Genomic DNA, 26,259 nt, shown 5'->3' on the forward strand with positions numbered 1-26,259 from the left:
GGTCAGTTAATCTACAATGGAGGAGGCAAGAAAATACAAGGGGGAAAGACAGTCTCTTCAATAAATGGTGTTGCAAAAGCTGGACAGCTACATGCAAAAGAATTAAATTGGACTCCTTTCTCACACTGTTTATAAAAATAAACTCAAAATAGATTAAAGACCTAAAATGTAATAAGACCTGAAGCAATAAAACTTTTAGAAGAAAACATAGTACATTCTTTGACACGTGTCTCAGCAATATTTTTGTGTATCTGTCTCCTCAGACAAGGGAAACAAAAACAAAAATAAAGAATAAGAATACTGGGGCTACACCAAACTAAAAAGTTTTTTTCACGTGAAAGAAACTATCAACAAAATGAAAAAGCAGCCTACTGAATCAGAGAACATATTTGCAAACAATATATCTAATAAGGGGTTATTATCTAAAATATACAAAGAACTCGTACAACTCAGATCAGAAACAAATGACCTGATTAAAAAATAAGTAGAAAACCTGAATAGACATTTTCCCAAAGAAGACATACAGATGGCCAACAGACCACATGAAAAGATGTTCAACATTGCTAATCTTCAGGGAAATGTAAATTAAAAACACAATGAGATATTACTTCACACCTGTCCGAGTGGTTATTCTTAAAAAGACAGCAAATAACAAGTTTTGGCAAGGATGTAGAAAAAAGGGAACCCTCATGCACTGCTGTTGGAAAAGCTGCCCCTGGATTCTGGCTTCCTTGTGGTTGTACAGATGAGTTTGTTTTCTATAAGCCTGGATGTTGGGAGGAAAGAGGCAAAGAAGCTCTTTGTGGCTTCTGGCTCTTTTCCTGCACCTGGGAAGGAGTCAAGGAAAGTGGACAGATCAGAAAGATCAGAGGCCTTTCTGAAGCTCTCAGGATTTGTAACCCTGCAAGATCCAGGCCACTGAACCTCTCCACCTCTCCTGCTGGGGCTCTCTAGGAGTGAGGGGCTCAAACCCAGCCTTCTTATTCCTCTTCCTCCCAGTCATTCTCTAATCTCTTCTCCTACAGAAAGAAAAAGACTGTGATTTCTTATTCTGTTCCCCACAAGCTTTCTGAACACTAACTCATAGGTACTACATGTCATAAAAGTGTCACCTGGACTTTCTGAATTCATAATCCAAGGATCTTCCCAGGATTCTTCAACAGCTTTCTTACCTCTCCTGCACGCTAATCCTTCCCACTGCTGACTCCAGAGATTCAACTTCCTGCATAAAACTAATAGAAATTGTAGTCACCTATGTGGGAACCCCTACCCCTCCTTTTATTTTAACCATTTATGCCCACATGCAGTGCAGTAAAATGATTATGCTGGCGTTAGACATATCCTATGTTTTATCTGATTGCAACTCGGATGTCAGAACTTGGGTGCGGAGGCATCATACCTGTCTCTCACCCGGTGTGACTGGCCACTCACAACTTAAAAAACCCAAGGGGACTCTGCCAAGGATCACAGATGGTTTTCATTCGAGCATTTCGCTTTGTGACTGTGCTCACCATGCCCTCCTGGTGCATCTTTCTCCTTCTTTGAGGAGCTCAGAAGGTGACTCTTCTGTAGGAGTTTGTCAAGATGGAGCAGACCACATGGGCATGAGAACAGCGAGTCAGTGAGTGGAGACTAGAACCAAGTTAAGGTGAACGCTGGCTTAACTATGCCTGGTTTAATTATTTAATTATGTTGTGTTAACTCTTTCTGCCTATTTGTCCTGCAGAATGTGCCTAAGCCTGGACATAAGAGAACAGACTCCACCCACAGTAGCAATGAGTCTGAATACACCTTTAGCTCTGAAATTGCAGAAACAGAAGACATCCCATCAAGGACCGAGGTACCTTTGAGACACCTGTCAATAAAAGTAGGGTGTGAGCATGCTGCTATTAACAGAGAACATTTCTATTCCAGAGCAGACCCCATGTGTCCATCAACATAACACTTGTTTTGAACTGCTTATTCTTCATAAATGACTTACAGGTGCTTAACTAGCTGTGTACATACACACTGATTGCATATATTTTTTGTCAGAAGACATTTTAATTTTGATTTTTAGTGTAATTTTGAGGACCAAATTTCCCCTTTTGCAACTCCCTTTTGCACCTTAACATATTCTATATGTAAAAAATATGGCCTGTCATGAATTTATTTCTGACTGAGGTAAATTATTTTAAAAGTAATCCCTTTGTCCTAGAATATTATAAGTACCAATGCCTAAGAGTTTAGCAAAACTGCTGCCTATCTGATGACAGTTTTTACCAACGAATTCCCTCCCACAAAAATGCATGAGAAACAGCTTATAAATCTGCCTTAGTGTTTTATGTTACATAGTATGAGATCAAAATGACACATTAATGTAACTCCAAGAGTCCAGTGACTTTGTTAGGTTGTTTCCAGACCAATTCTCTGATCTTCTTTTCAAATGTAATATTAGTTTCTGTAATAGGTAATTCAGGTACAACCCATCTATTTTTATGTCATATTCTTAGAAAATGGCCAAGTCAGGAATAGACTGCTTCTGGCAGAACAGATGAAGAAAATTGAATGGTTCTTTCCTTTCTTATCTTAGTTTAACTTAAGAATGAAAAGTTTCTCCATCTCATTTTGTTCATTTTTTAAAAAAAGTGTCACATAGTTGGAATGTCATGTCATTGGAATCATACATACAAGAGGGCTGAGTTACTGGCCCGAGGTCACAGCTAGTAAGTGGCGGAGCCGGTATTCTAACTGAGGCTTGTCTGTTCAGACCTCCACACTCTCCCTCCTCCCACCCAGGGGATCTACACTGCAGTCCTCCAGCCCCATTTCTGTCTGCAGCTGGCATTAGTCTGGGAACCACTGACACAGCAGTACGACCAGTGTGTAGCACGGCAAAGATTGTTCCAGTCATCTATTGCTGTGCAATAAACCACCCCTAATTTAGTGGTTTTACACTCTAGGAATTTATTATTGCTCACAATTCTTTGGGTTTTGACTGAGTGGTTCTTCTGCCCCCTATTCCCCCCTGCCCAATGGTGTTGATTGGAGTGCCTCCCTGCATTCAGCTGGGTGTGAGGTTCTCTTCCTTGGGCCTCTCCACGTGGGTCCCCTCTTAAGCAGCGTGGTGAGTGTGTTCTAAGGGTGAAAGGGCAGAAGATGCCAGGCCTCTTAGGGCCAGGCCCAGAACTGGCACAGTGTCAGCTCCACCACATTCTATGGTCAAAGCAGAGTCCACAGCCAGCACCCATTCAAAGGAGGGGAACAGACTCCAGCTCTTAATGAAAGGAGAGTCGTTTGTGTTGGGAGGAATCGTTGGTGGCTGTCTTTGGAGGCTACCACACAATCAGACTTTGAAGATTTGAAATGATAACTTCTGAGCCTCTAGCGGATATGAAGGTTTTAGGGTTGCGTTCTGTTTGTCTCAATTGGAGTACTTACTCCCCGTAGTCCGAAGGAAGTGGGTTTATGAACTTTTCAGGTCAGTGTAGCACCACTTGAGCAGCTCCTGCTTGGGAGGGAGAAGCCTGACAAAGAGGGTTGTTTGCTGCAGATAGTGTTGTGTTGGACTCAGGGCAAAGAGGCCTCTTGTTGGTAGTTTTGATTGAGAACATTACATTTTTAAACTCAAAAACTCTTGCATGCTTTACCTAATATTTACTAGCAACATTTTTTTTTTGTCAGAGTTTCTGCTCTTTTCAAGTTTTCCTCAAATTCTTGCAGATTTGAGGGGAGGAGTAACTTTTCATTTCTAATTCTCACTTGTTTTCTGTTAAGTCTTTTTTCAAGTTAAGTGATAGATTAGAGTGAGATTTAGTACATTCTTCATTTTTTTTTTTAAATAATGAAGTATGAATTATACTCCAGAAATCACAGGCAGATCTTAGAATGTTGTTACTGCCCTTCACACGCACTGACCACCAGCAGCAGGTCATGAACTGGAGGTCTTCTCTCAGTGATGAGGAAGGCTGTTCACCGAACTAGTCGTACTGGTTCCTCGTGACTGAGTGCATGCATCTGAGGTGGGGCTGGCTTTGGTTAGGAGTGCTGTCTTTACCATGGGACAGATTACAGTAACTCTCTTCCTTGGAATGTGCCCATGATGTTAGGCTCAATCTCTCTGTGTCTCAGTTTCCTCATCTGTGAGGCAATGGTGCTATTATTATCTTACTTTGTAAGGGTGTTTTGAAGATTGAATGAGTTAATTTTTACAAAACACTTGCAACAGTGACACATAGCAAGTGTTCAATGAGTAAATGTTTTTGCTCTGATAAACAGGCTTCCAGTGGCCACGCTACAGTTCTGACTGGGCGTGGTCAGGAGCTGAAAGATGGAAATCTATACAACTGGTAATAGGAAAAGAGATTGATTCTCAAAAGGGAAGTTGGGCAGGAGAGATGAATCAGACTGCGACTGTGGCTGTGCCTTTGTACTTCTAATTACTTATGACCTCCAGGTTTGCATTTCTTCCTGCCCCTGCCTCTGAACCTGCCAGGTTTACAAATTGCCCCTTATAAACTAAAGGAAAACTTTCAATTCCTATGTGTAATATTCTAAAGAAACTCTTTTAGAATCCAGTGCCAGGAAAATAAAGGAACCAGTCTTGTTTATGAATTGATTTTTTAAAAATTAAAATAGATAGGCAGTTTTGGGACACAGAATTCCAACCTCAGTCATGTAATAGTAACAGCAAAAACCAGCAAAATTTGATGTTAAAAAAAAAAAAAAGAATTAGTGTCTCTACGTTTGCCAAACCCGTGGTTTGGCATTCACAAGCCACGATGGCTCCTTCTTTGCTCCAGAGAAGTCCCTGGAGAATGCACCGACCAGCTCCTCCTGCTTTGCATCCCTCCCAAACCTCCAGCATCTTCGTGGTCTGAGGATTCCTTTCTTGGAAACATTGCTTCTCCCTGCTCTGCCAGGCACCTGTCTTAGTAGCACTAATTATCTCAGTTCCACTTCTGCTCTCGAGCTCCCTCACACCTGTCAAATCCAGGGAAAGCATCGCTGCAACTTTCTCAGCTCTTGTTAGCAATGATCCTAGGATGACTGCCAGGCCTGTGGTGGTAATTTTATAAATACATTCTGTTATCTAACTGATTTTCCTCAAATGAGAGACTGTTGTTTTTTAGTTCAGCCAAAGCTCCACTTTCTTGGAAAAGCCCCAGATGATAAAGTCCTTAAAAAGGAAGGAAAATAAAACAAAACCCCAGACTCTTCTCTGAGCCAGATGGTCCAGTCTTCCTTCTCATGCATTTGGTGTAGAGGGGACAGTATCTATTTAACTGTCCGTGTCATTAGGGATAAGAATGGTCACCATTCAGAGCACTCTTAAATCATTACCAATCATTATGCCTCAAATAATTTTGCAGTTGTCAAATGTTATAGTTTGTGTTCTGTCTCCTACCTTAATATTCCTATCTATAGAATTCTGTGCTTATCTACAGCAGTTAAACAATTCTTTATGTAGTATTAGCTGATATCTAAGGAGTCACCCCATTTTAATAAGAGGGTTCCTTTTTCAACAAAAATGCCCACTCGCGGCTGAGAAGAATGATCCCCAAGTGATGACAGTTTAGGTAAATGAGTGAACTATTATATTCATTCATAGGATGAAGGCTTCTATTATGGCATAAAAAGGGATTAAATAATTAAAAACTTCAGGGACACATCATTAATAGATGAACAAACATTAAAACACATTTGATGGAATGTTTACATTATAAATGAACTAAAATAGAAGTATTTGTGGGATATATAGAAATGAGTTTTTACGTGACTGAAATTCCGTAGTAATTTCATATTCAGGCCGGATGGTACCTCTGTTCTGCTAAGTCAGGACAGATTTTATGGTGAAGGTCATATACCTAAACTTTTTCTTACTGTTGAGCATTACAAAAGTGGATGGTAAGAAAAAGTCCAGGTCTAACTAGCTTGTAGATAAGTGACCCTGACAGCCTATAAATGCCCCACTTCTTAGTTTAGTTCATTCTTCTTAGGTGTTTTTTTCAGAACTTGAATAATACTGAACTTGGCCCTGCTAAGAGTTCACAAAAGACCAAAGAATGCTAATGAATATGCTAATTATTCAATCTCATCAAAAGGCAAAGAAATGTAAATGAAAACAGTAATGAAATACCACTACTGACCTATCAGCTGAGCCTTTTTTTTTTTTTAATGATAACAGTCATTGCTGTTCCAAGAAAGATGGTGGTTGCTGATGCAAGTATAAACAGGCCCAAACAATTTAATATACTTAAAAATGTTAATGTTTAGATAGGTACGTTCTAGGATGTTTATTTTAACATATTTCAATAGCAAGAAATTAGAAACACTCTCAATGCTCATCAGTAAGATGAGCAAATGGTGGTACACATGTCAATACAGCCATTAAAAATTGTTTTCAAATATATTGTAAATTTGGAAAATAATTAGAATACAAACCTAATTTTAAAAGATAAAACATAATTATGATGAAAATATTATTCCAGTTCTTTAAGTTTATAGGAAAAAGACTGGACAAACATTGTGGGTTTTCTCTGGATATGAGATTATACCTGCACTTTCCTTCTTTGTACTTTTCTTATTTCTTAAGTTTTCTATACAAGCTTACTTTGCTTTTATGTCAGAGAAAGAAATTTTTTAAATTGACAGTTGGATATATAATATTTACTGATCAGTTAAGAATTATACTTTGACTATTTAATTAAATAAATAAGTTATTATTACCATTCTCTCTCTGTTACAAAAAGAGACTCTTTATCCTCTCCATTAAATCTAAAGATACAATTCTTTCTCTTCTTACCTTATTAAAAGTTCAGACCTGAAGTAACAAGGTAAAACAATCATGACACGCTCAAAACATCCATGATGGTGGTTAGTTTTTCATTCTACTTACCTTTGTTAGTGTATCTTTATCCTAATAGTTCTCACTGTGATTCTGTTTTAGAACCAATTAACATGCTTTTAAAATGCTACTCGGTTACCTTTCATTTTATTAAGGGCTATCTGAGTTTTGTTTTTTTAGTTTTCTCTGTGTCTGACCTCAGGATATTTATGCTAGTATTTCACCTTTTCAAAAATAATTTTTCCTAATCACAAAACTAGTACATGCTCATTGTAAACAATTCAAATGTACAAATGTACAAAGTAGAAAGTGAAACTTTCCCACGGTACCTCCCATTCTCTAAGATAACCATTGATGGCCTTCTAGATTTTTGTATGCCTTTTGCTAGTTATATTTAAGTCATGTGTTTTTTTTTAACAAAAATAAGATCATAATATAAATATTGTACTGCAGCTTGTGTATTTCACTTAATACTTTTATCTAGAACAATTTATATACTCATGTAGATCCACCTCATTCTTTTTAACAACTATTAAGTATTTCAGAGTGTGACTATACCATAATTTATTTAAGCAGTTCTTCTATTGACCAACATTCAGGTTCTTTTCACTTTTTTGCAGTTACTAAAAATGCTGCAGTGAACACCTTTTCCCATATATTTTGTGTGTATTTGTGTATTTCTGTAGAATTGCTTCTTAAACAAAGATTGCTAGGTTAAAGGCTATACATACTTAAATCTTAACAAACACAGCTGACTTGCCTTTTTAAAAGGCTTACCTCTATTTCCAATAATATCATATAAGACCATGATACCAATACATGGCCTTATTAATCCTTTCAGTCTTTGCCAATCTAATAAGGGAAAAGTAGTACATCACCATTGTTTAATTTGCATTTCTCCATTTATTAGCTGATTGGACATGTTATTTGTTTATTCTTTGGGCATTTCTATTTCTCCTGTAAGTTTGCCTGTTTCTCTGTCTGGCTGTTGATCATTTTCTCGTTGGCTTGTACATCTTCTGAATCATCTTGACCATCATGATATCTGGGGTTTAGGAACCAAGTGAGAAGAAGGTGCCTCTGGACATGTCGTTGTTCCTCAAGCTCCAGAAGCGGGTCACAGAGCTGGAGCAGGAGAAGCAGGTGATGCAGGATGAGCTGGACCGCAAGGAGGAGCAGATGCTCCGCAGTAAGGCAAAGGTGCGTGGCGCTCTCCCACCCGCGGGCCGTGGCAAAGCGAGTTTTACAGTCTCTTCTTTAGTGGAAACTCAGTCTAGCAGTACTTTAGCCAAGCAGCATTTGGTTCAAGTAATGAGGGCTAAACTCTCCCCACTGTTTCTGCAGAGCAAGGAAATAGTCTAAGAGTAAAAATGTGACAATTAAAATATAACTACTTATTTACAAGGTTTTTTTAACTCTGTGTTTTTCCTTAGGAAGAAGAAAAACCACAAATCAGAGGTGCTGAACTAGAATATGAGTCACTCAAGGTAATGGGAAGTTCCTGCCCAAGACTTTGAATATCTTGTTTTGGCAAGAGACCCACTCAGTGCCTCTTTTTCTCAGAGAACGTCCTTAAGGCCACTGAAGGCCCTAGCTTAAGCCTTATTCAGGCATTACTTCTAGCCTTGATTTGTTTCCTTTTTTGGATTCTCTTTCATACAAGCTAGAGTTCAGTCTAAGCAGAAGGAGCAGCAGCTGCCATTGGAGGCTAGAGAAGGTAGTAAAGGACATAGCCCCTAGTGTCAGACTGCTTGGGTTCAAATGCCAGATCTGCTGCTATGTAGCCTTATGGAAGTTATACATCCTCTCTGTGCCTCGGTTTTCTTATCTATACAATGGGAATAATGATAATATTTATCTCACGGAACTGTCTGTAGAATTATATGAAGTATTTCGTGTAGGCTGCTTAAAACATTGCCCAGCACATACTAAGTACCCACCACATGTTGGCAACTCTCATCGTCATCCTTTTAAATACAAGCACTTTACATATATGCTTTAATTCTTAGCAACAATCCTGCAAGTAAGCATTCTACCCATTTTATAGATGAAGAAATTGATGCTAAAAAATATAAGTAACTTACCTAAGGTGACCCCACTAGAAACTGACAGGAACAGGATTTGAACATAGGTTTCTCCGGTTCCAAACCCCATGCTCTAACCACCAAACCCCAGTGAAACTATATGTCTGTAGAGAAAGATAGCTAGGTATTAGTTTGCAGAGAAGAAACATTCTAGCATACCCTTTAAAAAATAATTGGAGGGAGGAGGATGGAGGTAGGAAGTTATATCTTCTTAATAGTTAAAGGCCAACATCTAACTGGACAGGGATGAGCTGCCACTGTGTGACCAGAGCAGATGAGCACAGGAAAAGGCACTGGTTAGGAACAGTAGTTCCTGAAATACAAAGCATCTTGGGTAACATGAGAAATGTAGTTAAAGGGAGGAAAATAAAAGGTCCCATCCCTTGATTCAGAGCACGCTGTGCCCCACCTGGCTCCTTCTTCTGCTTTCCAGAATCAAAATTTTGAGCTCCTCAAAGTCTGAACTATCAGATTGTCAGCTATCAAGTCACCCCCAGCTTTAAGTTTCCTAGGTTACTAATGAGTTTATTAGTCTTAAATGTATTCTTCTCATATATTTTCTGTTCATGTCAATTTTTAAACCTTTTTTGCTTTTGCAGACTATAGTCTAGAATGGCTAAAGATTAGAAAAGCCACAAAACAACACAAGGAAACTCATTACTTTAAAGCTTTTAGGTATATTTTAGAATTCTTGGGGTCTCTCTAAATTGTCATGAAGTTTTGCATTGTTTTCAGTAATATTACTTTAAGTCTAGTTGGATATATTATTTCCTAATATTGTGATTTGGGACATAATTTATGCACGTTAATAGGACCCTGTCTTCTGTGAATTTCCCACGTCCTGTAGTCCAGAACTGCTGATCAGTGCTTCCTCTCCAGGCTGTATGGCACCTTGGTATAGAGAATGTCTGTCCAGTACCCTGACCAAAGCTGTAGTTCCTTGATCAGCTCCTTCCCCTGAAGATAGTTAGAACACTTCCACTGATACTTAATAAACTCCTGACTGATAAGACTTTGCATTTACCTTACAGTTTGAAAAGTTTTGTTTATACTGTATCTTATTTAGTCATTGCCACAACTTCTGAGATAAGTTTTTAATTTCCTTTTCAAAAATGAATAAACTGAGGTTTAGAACAGTTAAGATGTTTACTACCAGTTGGTAAAATCTGATTTTGAATCCAGGTCTCCAGACAATAGGAATCTTCCTAAACACCCTAGGTTCCTATCATTACTTGTTTGAAAACTAGTTTTTACCCCCAAATATAATATTTACTTTTAAAATACCCTGAAGGACCCTTTTACCCTTCCTAAATTATGACATGATAAATCTTTCGCTCCTTCAGTGGAAGTACTACTTGGGTAGTATTTATGTCTGTGGGAAAAGAAAAGGGTGGCGGCAAAGGGTTGTCTCTCCATTGCCTTTTCTGCTCTTTCTAGAAGACCAAACGATGATATGGTCATACAAGAAGGGAATGTGATGGGATGGGATGGGACAGGCCAAGGAATGGGGTGGAATCTGATCTCCAGATCTTTTCCCTCTGCCTGCCTCACACAAAAGTAGACAAGTAAAAACATTCTCTATAGTACGTTAAAAATGAAGCCCAGATCACAAAATCCCCAATTAGCTTAGTGTTTGTCAAAATGTGGTCCCTGGACCAGCTGCATCAACATCACCTTGAAACTTGTTGGAAATGCAAATGTGTCGGCCTCAAGCCAGACCTATTGAATCAGAAACTCTGGAGGGTGGAGCCGGGCCATCTGTCCTCCAGGTGATTCTGATGCACATTAAAGTTCAGGAAACCCTGCATCAGCACTTAGGTGTCAAAGTAAAGACATTCATGTTTCCTGTTGCAGAAATGAGCAATGCAAATCTGATTACCAGCTGATGGGAAATTGGAAATAGGAAGGAGCATTCATTTTCACATAAGAATGGATTAATTCATGAAAGAAAGGGTTATATATTCTTAAACTAGAAGAAAACAAGGACTTTAGTCTTACTATAACAGGTTCAAAGTTCTGAGATGTGCTACAAAACCAAGAGTGCTTCTCTGGAAGAAACAGTAGAATATTTTATCATTACACTGAATTGTCTCACTTGCACTGTCATAAGGCCTTAAGGCCATGTGCTAGATAAATCAGCATGGTGCTCTTAAATGCCTGTCTGCTTCACTATTTCCCAGCCAGTCTCCTCTGACATTGTATTTTAGTGTCAGTAAATAGTGTTTAGTGTCAGAACTCTGTCCTGGGTTCCCATTTGAGTAGAGCATACAAAGGACAGCGCTAACTGGTGACGTGAGGATGGCCGGTAGTATGTGGAGGTGTAGAGAGGGTAAAGGATGTGTGTGTCCATCTGGATGAAGGAAGAAGTGGCCATCCTGTCCTCCCACTTCCCAAGGCTTCTGCCAGCAGCTTCACAAGCATGTCACACGGGAAAGAAGTTTCAGAAGTATATTGTTTGTTATTATCAAAACACTATAGAGAATTTTATTAGTTTAAATGATACGTAATCTTTTTATTAGAAGTTAAAAGCCTAAAATTTCAGTGGTCTTTCCCTTCTGCTTTACAAAGCAAATAGAGGATATTACTCAAGATTTCAGGGATCTGCTCTGGTGGGCCATTCATTACAAATAACCTGACCAGCTGGACCCTTATACTTGCCCTTATATTTATCCATAAAAAACCTGGGCTTCTTAGGACTGGGCTAAACTCACCCCTTGGGACTCAGCAGTCTCTCCAGGCCTGTGAACACACCCTGGGCAGGCCTGGAATAAATGTGGCCCTGGAATTTGGGTTGATGAACCACACTGCCATTCACATTGCTCAATTCCACTCGATGTTGACTTTCTTAATTTGCAGAGCAGGGTTCCCAGTAGAACCAGGGGAGCCCATCACTAGGGTAGCTCTGAGGATCTTTTCCAGCAGAATTCGTCTGCTATCTCTGGAGAAGATAAGCATTCCGATGTAAAGCTGAGGATGACAGTGATGAACTATTCTTTGTCTCTTCATACAGCGTCAAGAACTAGAATCAGAAAACAAGAAGCTGAAAAATGAACTGAATGAGTTACGCAAGGCCCTTAGTGAGAAAAGTGCCCCAGAGGTGACCGCTCCAGGGGCACCAGCCTACCGAGTCCTCATGGAGCAGCTGACCTCTGTGAGTGAGGAGCTCGATGTCCGCAAGGAAGAAGTCCTCATCTTGAGGTCTCAGCTGGTGAGCCAGAAAGAGGCCATCCAACCCAAGGTAAGCTTGAGCAAGTGGCCAAAGAGGGTGTTTGGGGACTGGCCTCTTTCTTCCTGTCCTTGCCCTCCAATTTATAATGAAGCAAACACTTAGGAGTGTTTTTAGTCTAATTGAGGATATCATCATTAAAAAAAAAAAAAACTCAGTGTTGTTTTAAAACTATTGCAAATACCAATGAAAGTGAGCAAAAAGCAAGTGAAATCCTAAATGCTCTCCAAAGTTTGACCCCTCACTCATGAGCAAAGGGCTTTTGAAATTAATATTTTTGTAGTAATCTGGCCATGATAAATTCTGATCAAAAATAAAATGCTATTAAATACAAAGATTCATTAATTGTCTTGCTATGGGAAAACATTAAATACAGTTTAAAAATATTTGTTGAAAATAGCCTGTTTAACCAGAGAGGTGGCATATGAAAAGGTTAGAAATGAGATCAGTGAACAGAATTTACGGGGAGAGGATTTCTGCTCCCTCCAGGGAGTTCTCTTTAATAATGGGAGCTGTCTCAGCAGGGAGGGGCTGTGTTTAGTGATTGCACAGAAAGTATCCATACTGGAGGAGATAGACGGCCCTTTGAAGTCCTTCCCTGCCCTCTGGAAACTTGAGATCCAACACTGCCATGTGTTGGTGAGAAATGGGCCTTTTTGTCATTTGACATCAGAGGGAGTCTGAGTAATCATCTTGAAACCTGGTCAGTGTCTCTGCCCATGTTCATGCATCAAAGTGTTACCAAGAATTAGGGAATGAAGTATCCCAGCTGCACAACAAGCCACATAAAAAAATGACTGTAGGTCAGACAGAGAAAGACACATACCATGTTATTTCACTTATATGTGAAATCTAAAAAATAAAACAGAAGCAGGCTCATAGATAGAGAGAATAGACTAGTGGTTGCAAGAGAGGAAGGGGGAAGGGAGTTGGGTGAAATAGGTGAGGGGGATTAAGAGATATAAACTTGCAGTTAAAACAAGTCCCAGGAATGTAATGTACAGCATAGGGAATATGGTCAGTGACATGGTGATAACTCTATATGGTGACAGATGCTAACTAGACTTATCCTGGTGATCATTCCATAATGTGTAAAACTATCAAGTCACTATGTTGTACAAATGAAGCTAATGCAATGTTGTATGTCAATATAATCCAATTTTTAAAAGACTGTGATATATAATGAATGGGATGCCTGCAAGATCTGAGAGCACTTCTCTTGGAAATGGTGGTTCTGCATGGGACTAAGATACCCAGCCTGGCACATAACATTTGTGTTTGATAACGGCAGCTCACACCTGGGATCAGCACTGATCCTGAAAATATCCAATTCTGGAAACAAGATATCTGACTCAACAGCCTTGGGGAGGGAGGCAGGTAAATCCCAGTAATAAGTGGAGTTATGTTAAAAAAAATGGACTTCCTTATTTTAAAACACATTGCACACCCTTTAAGTCTGAAATGAGAAGGGTTCCAGAAGGGGACTCTCTCCTTTGACCCAGCCCTGTGCATCTCACCTTCCCAGAGGCTGGCTCCATTTGGTTCCCATGACAACCACTGTGATTTGTCCTCGAGAGACAAGGCTTCCTCTGCATGCTAGCTGGAGCAGAGTCCAAAATTAGGATTCCTTGCCCTGGTTCCCTGTGAGAACTGGTATTCTCACAGGAAACTTTAATAAAAGTTAATGGAAAGAAAAAAGAAAAATGAAAAAGGGATATTAAAAACAATCCAGCTCACATAGTTCTGGTATCACACACTCTCACCCACCCATCTCACATGCTCCAGGTGACAGCTTCTCTCCAGCCCCTAATGGGCTGGCCCCATCTAATCAAGGTCCCTGCTCTCTAAGCTCCCAGCCTGCACATAGCATCAGCTCATTCTGTCTTAGGAAAATTGCCCAGGACACTGATTAAGACCTTTCAAACCTAGGACTATAGGTCCCACTGCATTTCTGTCATTTCACAATTTCTTTGCAGGGCAGTGGTGAGTGACATCGTGAGCCAGATAATGATCCAGCCCAGCCACGTCTAGTTTGCCTGCTTCGCCTCCACAAGTATTCTGGGAGGCTTCACTCAGACCCGTGACCTATCAAGGCATTACTAGAACTCCTAGACCTAGGATAAGAATTTCGCCCAGATAGATTAACAGGAGGGTCATTTTCTCACATCCTCACCAATACTTTATAATTAGAAAAATGAAAACAACTCAAAAAAATTTTAAGAGCTTGTTCCTGAGAATTAAGAGATACCATTACATAAATATATATTCCTGTGCACCTCATGCCGGTTCTGTGGATACTGATTTATTTACCAGGTTGGTTTTAGGAGAAAAAGTCACAGTTGTTTTCATAGTTCGCTTTTATCTGTTCTGATGGGGGACTCATTGATGGAATTTATTTATGAAACTAAGGGTTTATTGTTTTCTCCATTTGTGTTTTTTCTTGTTTTTTTTGTGCTTGCTGACTTGTGATTTTCAGGATGACAAGGTAATTATAATTTTTTTTTAATTTTAGTAAATACTTTTATTTAATCCTAATAGTTTATAAGTCTGCCCCAATATATGCAACTGATGCTTTCTGGCCTCCAAGTCTATTTTGATATTTACAAGGTAATTTCCTATTTGACTCCTCCCTATTTGAGAGGTCAGTGGGAAGATAATGGATGCCATAGGCTCTGGTCTGGATCATGGAGAGGCCTCCATGACTTCTAGCTGACAGTCAGATCTGTGACTCACAGTGAGTTCTGGGAAGACATCCTCAAGTGAGGGGGGGAAGCCCTTAACTTGGAGCATGCCGGAAGCACAGGCTCTCCCGCACTCATTTCTACCAGCTGTGGGTTTGTTGGCCAAGGGCGAGGAGGAGCCTGAGGAGCCCAGCACACCCTTCCTGGGAAGGGTGGGATTTTCCTACATGGTGCAACCCTTTCAGAACTTCTGGTCACTGTCTTGGTGGAGACGCTTTGAGCAGTGAGTCAGGACATTCCCAGTGCCGGCAGTCCAAGTTTGCTCCCATGCCCCTGCTACTGCTTCTTAGCTAAGGTAGGCTGAGTAAGGGAAGGACTGGCTGCTTTCTACCACCTTTCCTGTGGATTAGTTCATTAGATCAAGTTACCTTGTTCACTGAAAGTTCAAAACCACCTCGTGTAGATCCTCAGGTAACAGAGAATACATGTAGCATTATTTATTATAGAAACTGATTCTTTGAATTATTATTTAAAACTTAAAAATCCCAGTGTGGCCCTGAATAGAACAAAAAGATTGTCTGCCTTTCAATAAAACAGAAAAAAGAAATTTTCTTTTTTGAAATGTGCACTCAAATATTTATAAAACTTTATTGAAGAAATGCTGTATGTGGTGTTTATAGTAAAGATTTTAAAAATTCAGTAAAATATAGGCTCTTGTTTATAGCTTTTATCAGATTATGTTTTGTCTTCTCTAAGTGTGCATTTATAAAGTCACAAAAGGACAGCATTAGGATAAAAGTGAGATTTTTTTTTAAAGTATGTTTCTTATAAACTTTGAAATTCAAAAGCAACTATTTGTGGGTCTCTAACTGGCATTAAACTTATCTTGGAACTGGTCTCTAAGATCATGGTATTTGAAGTGTATTCTGTTATTTCAACTTCTCTGTGAGACCCGGCTTTAGAGTAAATGTTGACTAAAGGATCAGCTGTATACTATTTAGACAAATAGAATGGGCCCCTTGGGTTCTAAAGTGTACTATTTTTTTTTTTTTTTTTTTTGGTGGAGGTACTGGGGATTGAACCCCGGACTTCATGCCTGTTAAGCATGCGCTCTACCACTGAGGTATGGCCACCGCCCTAAAGTGTACTATTCTTTAGAGGCTACAGAGCAGTTGTTCTTATTGTCTGTTCTTGCCCCGGCTTAGAAGAGAGAGAGAGAGTGGCTGACTAGAAGCAAGATTTTGAAATTACATTGGTTGTCAGACAGATTAGACCACAAAGGAAAAGTGAAAAAAATGTTAGCAGAGAAGTCTTTTCCATAAAAATCGTTAGTAATTCTGACCTGCCAGATGTTTATTTCAAAAGCTTATGTACCATGCTCTACTGTGAGAGAGGAAAAAAGAACTGAATAACAGCAGATGGTAGATATTTACAAGGAGCTAAATCCTTCCCGTTTATATATATCTAAAGATGTGAGGAAAAAAACTTAATTTTGCTGAAGCATGTCATCTAAACACTACTTTTTGTATACTGAGTTTTTAATAGAAAAAGGAGCTTTATGTTAAACTTCTAGTGTTTATTAGAGCATTTGTTTTATTATAATTGGTCCATAAGTAGTAGAAAGATAGCTTTGTATATTCCATTGACTCTTTGCTCAGTATTATTGCCTATATACTATGTACTTTATACTTACAGATATAGATACATAGATATATGGATATATATTTAAAAGCATATACACAGCATTGGAACAATAACCAAGCAAGGACACTGAATATATATATATATATATGTATATATATTTCACATAGTGTAAAACACACATGACCCATCAGTGATTTTATTTACTCTAGAATTGTACCACCTTTGTAGTAGAGCATTAGGGATTCCCAAGAGAGAGACTGAAAATGCCTCTTTCTCTCAGTGCCTGTGCCTCAGTCTCCTCTGTAGTTGCGCCGGGGTAGGACTGAAGCTCTGGTGGGGCACAGTGTTGTGGAACATGGAAACCCCCTATTCTGGAGTAAAGAAAAATGCTGTCTGTGGTCCAAAGCTTTTGAGTTGTCTTAATGTGGAAATGTGTCTTCTCCCCCTTCAGAATACGATGACAGATTCCACAATACTTTTAGAAGATGTACAGAAAATGAAAGATAAAGGTGAAATAGCACAAGCATATATTGGTTTGAAAGAAACAAACAGGTAAGTTGATCTTTCTTTTATTCGTTTTGGTTTCATCATGTTGGTCTTTAATCCTCAAGCTAGCCCCTTGTACAAATCCAAGTGTTGTGCACTGCTTTCTTAGACATCAGCTGACCTTCAAAGCAAATCCAAGGTTTCTAATGTATTTCCAGTGAAAATCTCATTTATAATATAAGGTAACATTATAGATGAGAGATGGAAAGGGAAATGTTCTTTACATCAAGGAACTATATTTCTGTATATTTAGAGTGTTGGCCTTGAGAAGTTACCTTGAGAAAGAAATCAGTTGTTCACTGTTGGACTGTTTTGGGTAGTCACCTTCATTTGTTATTCAGAATGGTTATTTGTGAAGATTTGTAGGGGCAACTGAAGCTTTCAGTAATTGAAATTTAGCGTCAAGAGAAGTGATGAAGTACCTGGAATCACATCAGTGTTGGCCCCATGATTCTAGATGGGTACCATGACTTCTAGGATGGGATCCTCATATTTGAGACCAACTTTTTGTCATGTTTCCTTAGGTGTTTTGAGATAATCCTAACTGGCGTCATCTCATTTACGCTAAACATGAATGAAGTTGTAGTCAGCATTTAGCTTGTTCTTAAGAGCCTTGGGGTGGGCTGACTGAGAGTGCAGGATTTGTAGAGTTACTTAATGACTGAACTTTCCCAAAAGCTTTCCCTTTAACTAAGATTATGACAGAGTAAAGGCTCATTTTGAGGATGCCTTGGCCTTCTTACCACTCCTGCTTCCCAACAGAGCCTTCAGACTATTAAACTCTGAACTTACAAGACTACATGCTTAGAAGAGCATGGCCAGTCATGACGGCAAAGATTATCAGTGTACATTTAGGTCTGATGCTCAATATCAGGATTGGTACACAGAAATACTTCACAAACTACAGAGTATTGCCATGCAGAATGTAAGGTACTTGTTATCGTCTTTTATGGGCAAGAGTGGAGAATGCTTATAAAAGTATTTGGTTAAGTTAAATTTAAATTGATGAATCAAATTATAAGCATATCTTATATCTAAGAGTGTGTTAGTATAGAAAGAGCTGTATTACATTGTTCATCCATCCACCCAACTATTCTATCACCAGATACGTATTACATGCCGACTTCATTCCCACTGGGAATATAGCAGTAAGCAAGGTAAATGCAGGTCTTCCTTTCACAGAGTTTATAGGCTTTTGGGGATTCAGCCAGGAGAATTGGGACTTCACTCCAACGACAGTGGAAGCTGTTTAAAGATTTTAAGTAGGAGAATGATATGATGAGGTTTGAAATTTAGAAAGCTAGCCCTGGCTTTTATGTTAGAGGATGGATAGTAGTGGAACAAGGCTGAGAGCCTGAAGACCAGCAAGAAGTTATTACCATAACTGAATGACTCATTATAGTGACTTTGACTTAGTTAGTGACAGTTGGGATTGAGAGAAATGGGACACTTTGAAAGCTACGTAAGAAGATGAAGTGATAGCTTTGCAGTGTGTTGTATGTCAATGGGTGAGGGATGGGGGAGGAATCATGAAGTGACTGCAGTGTCTCCTTTGGATACTTGATTGGATATAGTAATGCCATTTTGTGATCCTGGGTCTGGGATGGGGAGAAGTACAGGAAATGATCAGTAGATTTACAAATATTTAATGAGCTAGGAAGATATCCAAGGAGAGAAATTCATTAGGCAGTTGAAAATATAGATCTGGAACAAGAGAGATGTGTGGGCTGAGATATAAATGTTGAGGTCATCAGCATATAATAATACAATTGAGACCACGTAGATAAATCAACTCTCCGGAGAGAGACAGCAGATGGAAAGAAATAGAAGAGCATTCTCTGAAATTTGTTTTATGTAAACATGAATCAATGACAAAAGTCTAGTAAGAGGAGTGAGCACCTGGCCTCTGGAAGCAGATAGCCTGGGCTCCACTGCTTGCCAGCTGTGTGACCTCCACAGGTAGCTTACTTCTAAGCCTCAGTGCCTCCTGCAGTGTGGTACGTGTTGGGTTACTGGGAGAACTGTCACTGTAATAAATGCGGTAATATATGTGGGAGGATGTCGAACAGTGTCTGACACTTGGCAAACACTCAAATATATAATTTTTATACCCTAGATAGGGAAAAACCTATAACTAATTTTGTCTTTTTTATTTGTAAATTATCCACATTATTCATAAAATGTGTCACACCTCTAATATAAATCAGTTTCCCTGGGTCTTAAAGTTAATTTTTGACACAAAATGTCTTTTAAAAGTTGTATCATAAAAGCTGAGAACTTGAACATATTCTTATTTATAAGTTACTCCTATAAGAATTTTTAGAACAATTTTAAAAATACAAAACCAGATTTTATTAAGCTGAAACAAATTCCTGCCCAGAAGACTTAAAACTTCATTTTGAAATGAATTATGAAGATTGCCACGTGAAGGCAGTAGCTGAGGTTTTCCTTCTCCATGTGTATGACCGTTGTGTTTAGTCTCTAACATAGTATGTGACATGTAAGATCACTCTGCTAGCTGGATAAAGTGTTAAAAACAGAACCATTTTCTCACCTTTTTAGTCATTTATTATTTTGCAGGAAAAATAGCTCTAGATCCTTGATTATTTTAATTCCAGCCCATTTACATGTGATATTACATGTTATCCATTTTTTTAAATTAACAAAAATAATTTTTGTGGTAATGTCTTAAAATCATCTGTAATTAATAAAAACAGCCTTGTTGACTTAATAAAATAGTGAAATACCATGTGCTGCTCTTGACTGTCATCATCTCATCACCCTTCTGTATCCCTTTGTGTTTTGCATCGTTGTTCCTTTTGCATGGAAGATCACCTGCTCTGGATTGCCATGAGTTGAATGAGGATGGAGAGCTGTGGCTGGTTTATGAAGGGTTAAAACAAGCCAACAGGTTCTATTTGTCTCCTCAAAATGGAATGTTATTAACTTGTTGTTTTTCTTACTAACAGTGGCCTCCTGATTTTAACGTCTATATTTCTTGCATATTAATTGTCTTCCTGGGAAATTTTCAGTATAACTTTGAACCTTGAACTAGAAACCTTCTTTAAAACCTTCTCCAGTAAGGGATGCTGTTGAATCTGAAATGGGTTGATGGTGAATGGAGGAGTTGCTGCCCATAACTGAAGGATGCTATCAGAGTTCCCTTCAGACACTAAAATTTGTGAATATCTCACTAGGAGTAGAAGAAAACCCAGGCCTTTCAACTAAAGCCCAAACTACTGCAGGAGAGATTAATACCTTACTAGAGGTTTCTTGTTTGGAATAATGATCAATCTAAAGGATGTATATGCCTGGACAATGTGTCTACATTCTCATATATTATCACATGTGCCTAACCGCAGTATTAAGTACATGGTTTGGCATTCTGTGTGCTTGCTGTGAAATTCAAGTTTATGAAACGACAAACCAGGAGGGTTTCCTGCATTGTTACAGTTCAAAATAATTACCCAAACTCAGCATGTTAAATATGTTTAGGGGAAAGCAAATAGAATTGATACAGCAACACCTTTCTAACATAGGCATTCATCTACTCTAGGGATATTTATGTGTTTAAAATCTCATAAAAATACGATTTAGTGATTAAATTTTAAAAATACTTAATAGACTATTTGTTCAAGCATCTTAATACTTATTCTGCTTTATTCTAATCACAACCCATTGTTATTATTGGTTCAAATCCTTTTGAAATTTTAAAATCACTAAAATATTTAGTCTACTGTTAACTGTTTGGTTTCAATGGCTTCAGTAAGTTTTGCCCAGTGATTGGTAACCAAGGAGATCAGAATAAAAGAACATCTTTTTTGTGTGTGTGTTGGTTAATCCCTGTGCATAACTTTGTCTTGTCTTTGGGAAGGAGGGTGAGTGTAGAAGTGGAGGTTCCTGGTTAAGGGAGGGTGCCAGCTGGTTCCGCTATTGCCCTGCCAATGCCCCAGTCTGCTCATGGCACAGCTGACTTGTATGTTTGCTCAGAGAAGCATAGTCACTTTGTTGGTCCCACTAACATTTATGTTCTAAAACCGGGTCTTGTTAGGATTCTGTTACTGATAAGGAAGCTTATGGGGAAAGAGAAGATGACATTTAAAATACAGATATGAAATTTTAGAACTAGCTGTCTGGATTTGGGTAAATCTGTATGCATTTCAGAGTAGCACTCCAGTCTTTCTGCCCTTCAGAGATAAAAGTAGAAAGTAGTAACAGGACCCTGGTTGCACCGTCTGCCTGCAGTTGGTGATGCTAAGAGTCTTCAGGGCGTATTTAATGAGAACAGGAGTTTGTCATCTTGCCCTCCATAGTACAGTTATTTTGTGGCAAAGGTATGATCTTTGCCAACTTAAATGCTATTTTGTGAACTTAGGAAGCCAGATTAAAGCTGTCTTTTTTAAAAAATATATTTTTATTGAAGTATAGTTAATTTACAATGTTGTGTCAATTTCTGGTGTACGGCACAATACTTTAGTCACATAGGAACACACATATATTCGTTTTCATATTCTTTTTAACTATAAGTTACTGTAAGATATTGAATATAGTTCCCTGTGCTATACGGTATAAACTTGTTGTTTATCTATTTTATATATAGTAGTTAGCATCTGCAAATCCTGAATTTCTAATTTATAAAGCTATCTTTTAATTGATTATTTTAGTCATCATTTCCTATGAACCTTTCAAAAGAGCTAAAACTCTCCTGTTTCTCAGGACCTTTGAGAACTTTGTATTTGTAGCAGGGTCCACAATTCAGAAAGATGCAAATATGAGAGCATCCTTTTCCATTTTTGGCCCTTGTTTAAGTTCCTGTACTTTAATCAAGTCAGAAGTTACACAGACACTACAGAGTCCCCACTTTTCCTGCCCTTGCAAGTGAGCATGGAGCCTCGCAGCTGCCAGGCAGGGACTCGAGTGTCACCTCCTTTTTCTACCTATGTGGCTTCTCCCACAGGCTCCTGGAGTCGCAGCTGCAGTCACAGAAGAGGAGCCACGAGAATGAGGCCGAAGCCCTCCGCGGGGAGATCCAGAGCCTGAAGGAGGAGAACAACCGGCAGCAGCAGCTGCTGGCCCAGAACCTGCAGCTGCCGCCGGAGGCCCGCATCGAGGCCAGCCTGCAGCATGAGATCACCCGGCTCACCAATGAGAACCTGGTAAGGGAGCGCCCGCGCCCCACGCCTCAGCAGCGGCCCTGGCCCTGCAGGGAGGCCCTGCAGGGAGGCCCTGCTTTCTTTCTGAGCAGACATTTTTCCCAGCTGGGAAACACTCACTGCCCCACGCTGGTTACTCTCTTCCTCTAGCAGGGTCAGAGCAAGGAAAGCACAGCTGTGTTGGTAGAAATGGAAAAGGCGGTACTCGAGTTGTTTCTCGCAGAAGGCTCTGGCGCGTCTGAGCATCCTCAGACCTCACTTGGTGGGTCTGGAAGATACCAGCCGTCTGTATGCTGGGCTTCTGATGTCCTCAGAACTCAGCTGCCCCACTTCCTCCACTTCAGCTGCAGATTCTCTGCCATTCAAGGAGGTTATCTGGTTGTTACAATGGAGACTGAGGACATGCTTTGTTCGCCTTTGGTCCCCAAGCACCACTGAGGCTTTCCCAGCCTCCATCTGTAGCAGACCATGGAGTTAGAGTCATGTTCAGGGGAAGGCGTTTGGCAGAACCAGAGCAGGGCTTTAGGTTGACCTTGGATGAAGCTCCCAGGTCAGGGAGGAAGGACGTCAGAATTCAAGATTATATATTCTTGATTCTTTTTAACAGAACTTGGGCAGTGAATGAGGAAATTTTTTCCTTTGCCAGATTCTGAATACTGGCACAGAATCTAAGTTTTTTTCTTTTTCTTCTTTTTTCCCTTTCTGTCCTTCTTTCTTTTACAGAAAATATTTTCTAAAGTATTTCTCACTCACAAAATAACTTCTATTACAGATTTTCAGATTTTTAAAAATCTGCTTGTTTGATAAATATACTTATTAAATTAAAAGTCATCAAAAAGTTATAATTCCATATTTCTATGTAAAAATCTATATTTTAGTGTCAGCCCAGTTTTTAGAAAAGCTGTGTAGGACTGACAGTGATTTGTTTTGGTTTTTGTTTTTTAATTCAGGGTTTTAATGACCTATGATAGTCATTAGATTTTCTCTGAAGGCTTAATAATCTGAATTATCTGCCCATTACCCCATCAGCAATCATTTACATTACAAATAGCTTTCTGGTGTCATCTATTCTTTCATATTAATTTGAAGCAGAACTCAGAAGTATTTTCCCAGTCTGTCCCTCTGAAGACAGCTTGCTGGTGAGGCTGCATTGTAGGAATGGGAGAGGTGGGTGAGGGTAGAGTCTGGACTCTTTCCAAAGTGCTTTGAAATGTCACTGATTTGTGGGAGAAAATCTTCTGAATCATGGAATATTTTTGAGACGTCATTTTATTACTCTCAAGTATATTGTTGCTTAAATTAAACAAACAGTGCTTTAATGACTAAGAATTGATTAAATATACTAAATAATATAATAATGATTGATCAGCATATAAATTCTGTGCTTACAAATGATTGTCTTAAAATATAAGGTGAAACCATGAAATAAATATGCTTCTGGGTAGCAAATTCCCAGGTTTTTTTCACTAAGTTGGTTAAGCATTTCCCTTGTACCCTTGTGTGCAGTATTAATTTTCCTCTCAATATTTTTTTAGGTAATACAAAAAAAAAAAAACAAAAAAACTAAGCCCCCACATTCTAAGCTGGTAGAATCTAGTTAATGAGTTTGAATTTTAGGAAAAACCTTCATAGGTCAGCTGCTTCTCCTGCCTCCCAGAGTGGGCCTAGGCTTGGAGTTCTTGGAAACTCTACCCTGCAAACCCTACCCACCCACCTACCCCCCAGCACAAACACTGAGATGGTTTTTTCTCCCTTCTCTAGTGAACATGCTTCACAGGCCACCCCCAAGCTGCCTTTCAGGGAAGGAAGGCACACAGCTTCTCACCAGTCTTTCCAACTTCAAACAAAAGCGCCCACTTTGCCATTTATTCTCATTTTCATTTTATTTGCCTTCCCCCAGCAAAAAAGTGCAGCAACTTGTGAAGAGGTCTGAGGAGTGAAATAACGACCTTATCTGGGGACTATGGCCCACTGCTCTGTTTACCCGCTAAATAGCCTGTTTCCAGTGAGCATGTCAGAATATGTGTGTGTATCGATAATGGGAATCATCAGTACTAGGAAAATCAGAGGGCAGTGGCCAATGACAAGTCAGAGCCTTTTGCATGTATACAGTGTCATTATTTGTGTTTTAAAATATTTAAAAATTGATGTTGCCAAGAGGTAGCATTCCCCTCCAAGACACAGAGAGAAACAAATGTCCGTTGTGCCTGTTTTTTCAGTATTTTGAGGAATTATATGCAGATGACCCTAAGAAGTATCAATCATACCGGATTTCACTTTACAAACGGATGATTGTATGTAAATTCCGAGTGTTTCTCGTTGTTGTTGTCGTCATCCTTGCTCCTTCTAGCCCTCTGTACCTGGAGAGCTCACGCTGCCCGCCCGCCCTGCCCGCCCTGCCCGCCCTTCCCCAGGAAGTCTCTTCACAAACTTTCACAAAACCTGTTTCCCCCCACAGCTGTCTTTTAGCCAGTGGTGTCACCTCTATCAGTGTCTTGCGTCCATTGTCACATTTGGTTTGTTATTAACACTAGGCTTGCAGTGTGATGGGAGCAAAATGTGATTTGAGAGAGAAAGAAAAATCCAAGAAGCACAACTGAGCACTTTGAAATGTTAGCAACTCTTCCCTTTGAATCATTGGTCTAGTGTCTAAATCAGCTCTGTCTAAACTGGAGAATGAATGGATATTTGTATTTATAAATGCTGTTTTTCTCTATAACCTGAATTACAGCCATAGATATCACTGATTCATTTCCCCTCTGAACTCCCAGGCTGCTGTTGCCCACTTCTTAATTATCAATCTTTTAACTATCCCTGTCATTTGAAAGAGTTCTTGATTAGAGAGCCAATTATCACACATTTTTCTATCCTCTACTCTTGAAAGTACTGCTTTTGTCTCTCTTTTTGCATAAAGCATTTGGAATTCTTTTCTCTACAAGCAAAATTGTATCACCTGCAAGAGTTTATGGGCTTGTCATGCCACTGCCGCTCAGTCTGCAGACCGCTCTATCCTCTTCTCTGTGGTTACTTTTCAACTTACCTTTTAAGTCCCCAAGCTTCTTAACTTTTCCTATGTTACAGGACTAGTTTTATCCTCTCCAGAGGGTGGGTCTCATAGAGACAGTGCTTCACACACATGGATCCCAGTCAAAAGACCCTACCGAAGTTCAGCCATCCTTAAAACTTCCCATACAACATTGTGTGCATTCATCAAAATTTATTTTGCCCATTCCCTCTTTAAAAGAAAGCTTTCCCCTGGAATAACAGTATATTTTATGAGCATTTAATTGTTTTGCCACATGGAGTCTCCTAGGAAAGACTCCCCAGCGAGCCTGCTATCCATCACGCTGTAAAGGAGTTGATTGCATTGTATATTTTAACATTTCGCTTTCATTGTAGCTGCATTCCCCATCTCCTGCCAGTTTTAGCTGGGTGGGGCTCCACCAATGAGCTTTTCTGTAGCTTTTATGTAAAACTAACAAACACTGTTTCTCTGATTTTGTGTCTGCCTTCCTTCTGGCATTTTAGAAGGCCTATTTTGATCTTCCTGTTATATTTCTCATTCTGATCTTTAGGATTTGATGGAACAACTTGAAAAACAAGATAAGACTGTCCGGAAACTGAAAAAACAACTGAAAGTATTTGCCAAAAAAATTGGTGAACTGGAAGGTATTTAAACTTGTTTTTATAACAATTACTGAATCTTGGCTTTGTGTTGCTGTACTAGTGGCTTCGTAGGTTTGCATGAAAATATTAGGGATGATAACAGAAATGACTTTCAGCAAGTCTGGCCCCTGTGGAGTGGAAATTTCCATTGCTAGGTGAGGGGGAAATGTTCTTTTCGTGGTAGTAATAATTTCCGAAGAAAGAGAGAATTCATTCCATAGACATCTAATGACCATCTTCTGTATGCCAGGCACTGTGCTAGGCAGGATAGCATAGAGGTTAAGAGCATGTATTTTGTAGCCAAGCTTCTTGGGTTCAAATCTTGGCTTTTCCAATATTAGTTATCTGATATTGGGCAAGTTACTGTACCTTTCTTTGCCTCAGTGTTCCCACCTGTTAAATGAGAATGATAATGGTGTATACCTGACATGGT

General features: G+C 39.3%; 1 protein-coding gene across 11 annotated transcripts in view; it reads left to right on the plus strand.

The window, feature by feature from the left end:
* Positions 1 to 26,259, plus strand: part of MYO5A (myosin VA) — a 173,762-nt gene that overhangs the window by 121,360 nt on the left and 26,143 nt on the right. For 4 of the 11 annotated variants that reach the window (XR_004320441.1, XM_032481171.1, XM_032481161.1 and 1 more), the window contains 10 exons: positions 1,727 to 1,840; positions 7,883 to 8,026; positions 8,260 to 8,313; positions 11,921 to 12,148; positions 14,613 to 14,621; positions 16,913 to 17,013; positions 19,838 to 19,918; positions 21,965 to 22,163; positions 24,380 to 24,454; positions 25,736 to 25,829. Coding sequence is in view for 10 of the 11 variants with exons in the window: in XM_032481171.1 (XP_032337062.1) it covers positions 1,727 to 1,840; positions 7,883 to 8,026; positions 8,260 to 8,313; positions 11,921 to 12,148; positions 14,613 to 14,621; positions 16,913 to 17,013; positions 19,838 to 19,918; positions 21,965 to 22,163; positions 24,380 to 24,454; positions 25,736 to 25,829 (1,099 nt within the window). In the remaining variant the exon portion in view is untranslated. The remainder of the gene's footprint in view (positions 1 to 1,726; positions 1,841 to 7,882; positions 8,027 to 8,259; positions 8,314 to 11,920; positions 12,149 to 14,612; positions 14,622 to 16,912; positions 17,014 to 19,837; positions 19,919 to 21,964; positions 22,164 to 24,379; positions 24,455 to 25,735; positions 25,830 to 26,259) is intronic. The other 7 variants (XM_032481162.1, XM_032481163.1, XM_032481164.1 and 4 more) reach the window with 7 other exon arrangements.

The sequence above is a fragment of the Camelus ferus genome, chromosome 6 (assembly GCF_009834535.1).
Source record: "Camelus ferus isolate YT-003-E chromosome 6, BCGSAC_Cfer_1.0, whole genome shotgun sequence".
NCBI classification, from domain to species: Eukaryota; Metazoa; Chordata; class Mammalia; order Artiodactyla; family Camelidae; genus Camelus; species Camelus ferus.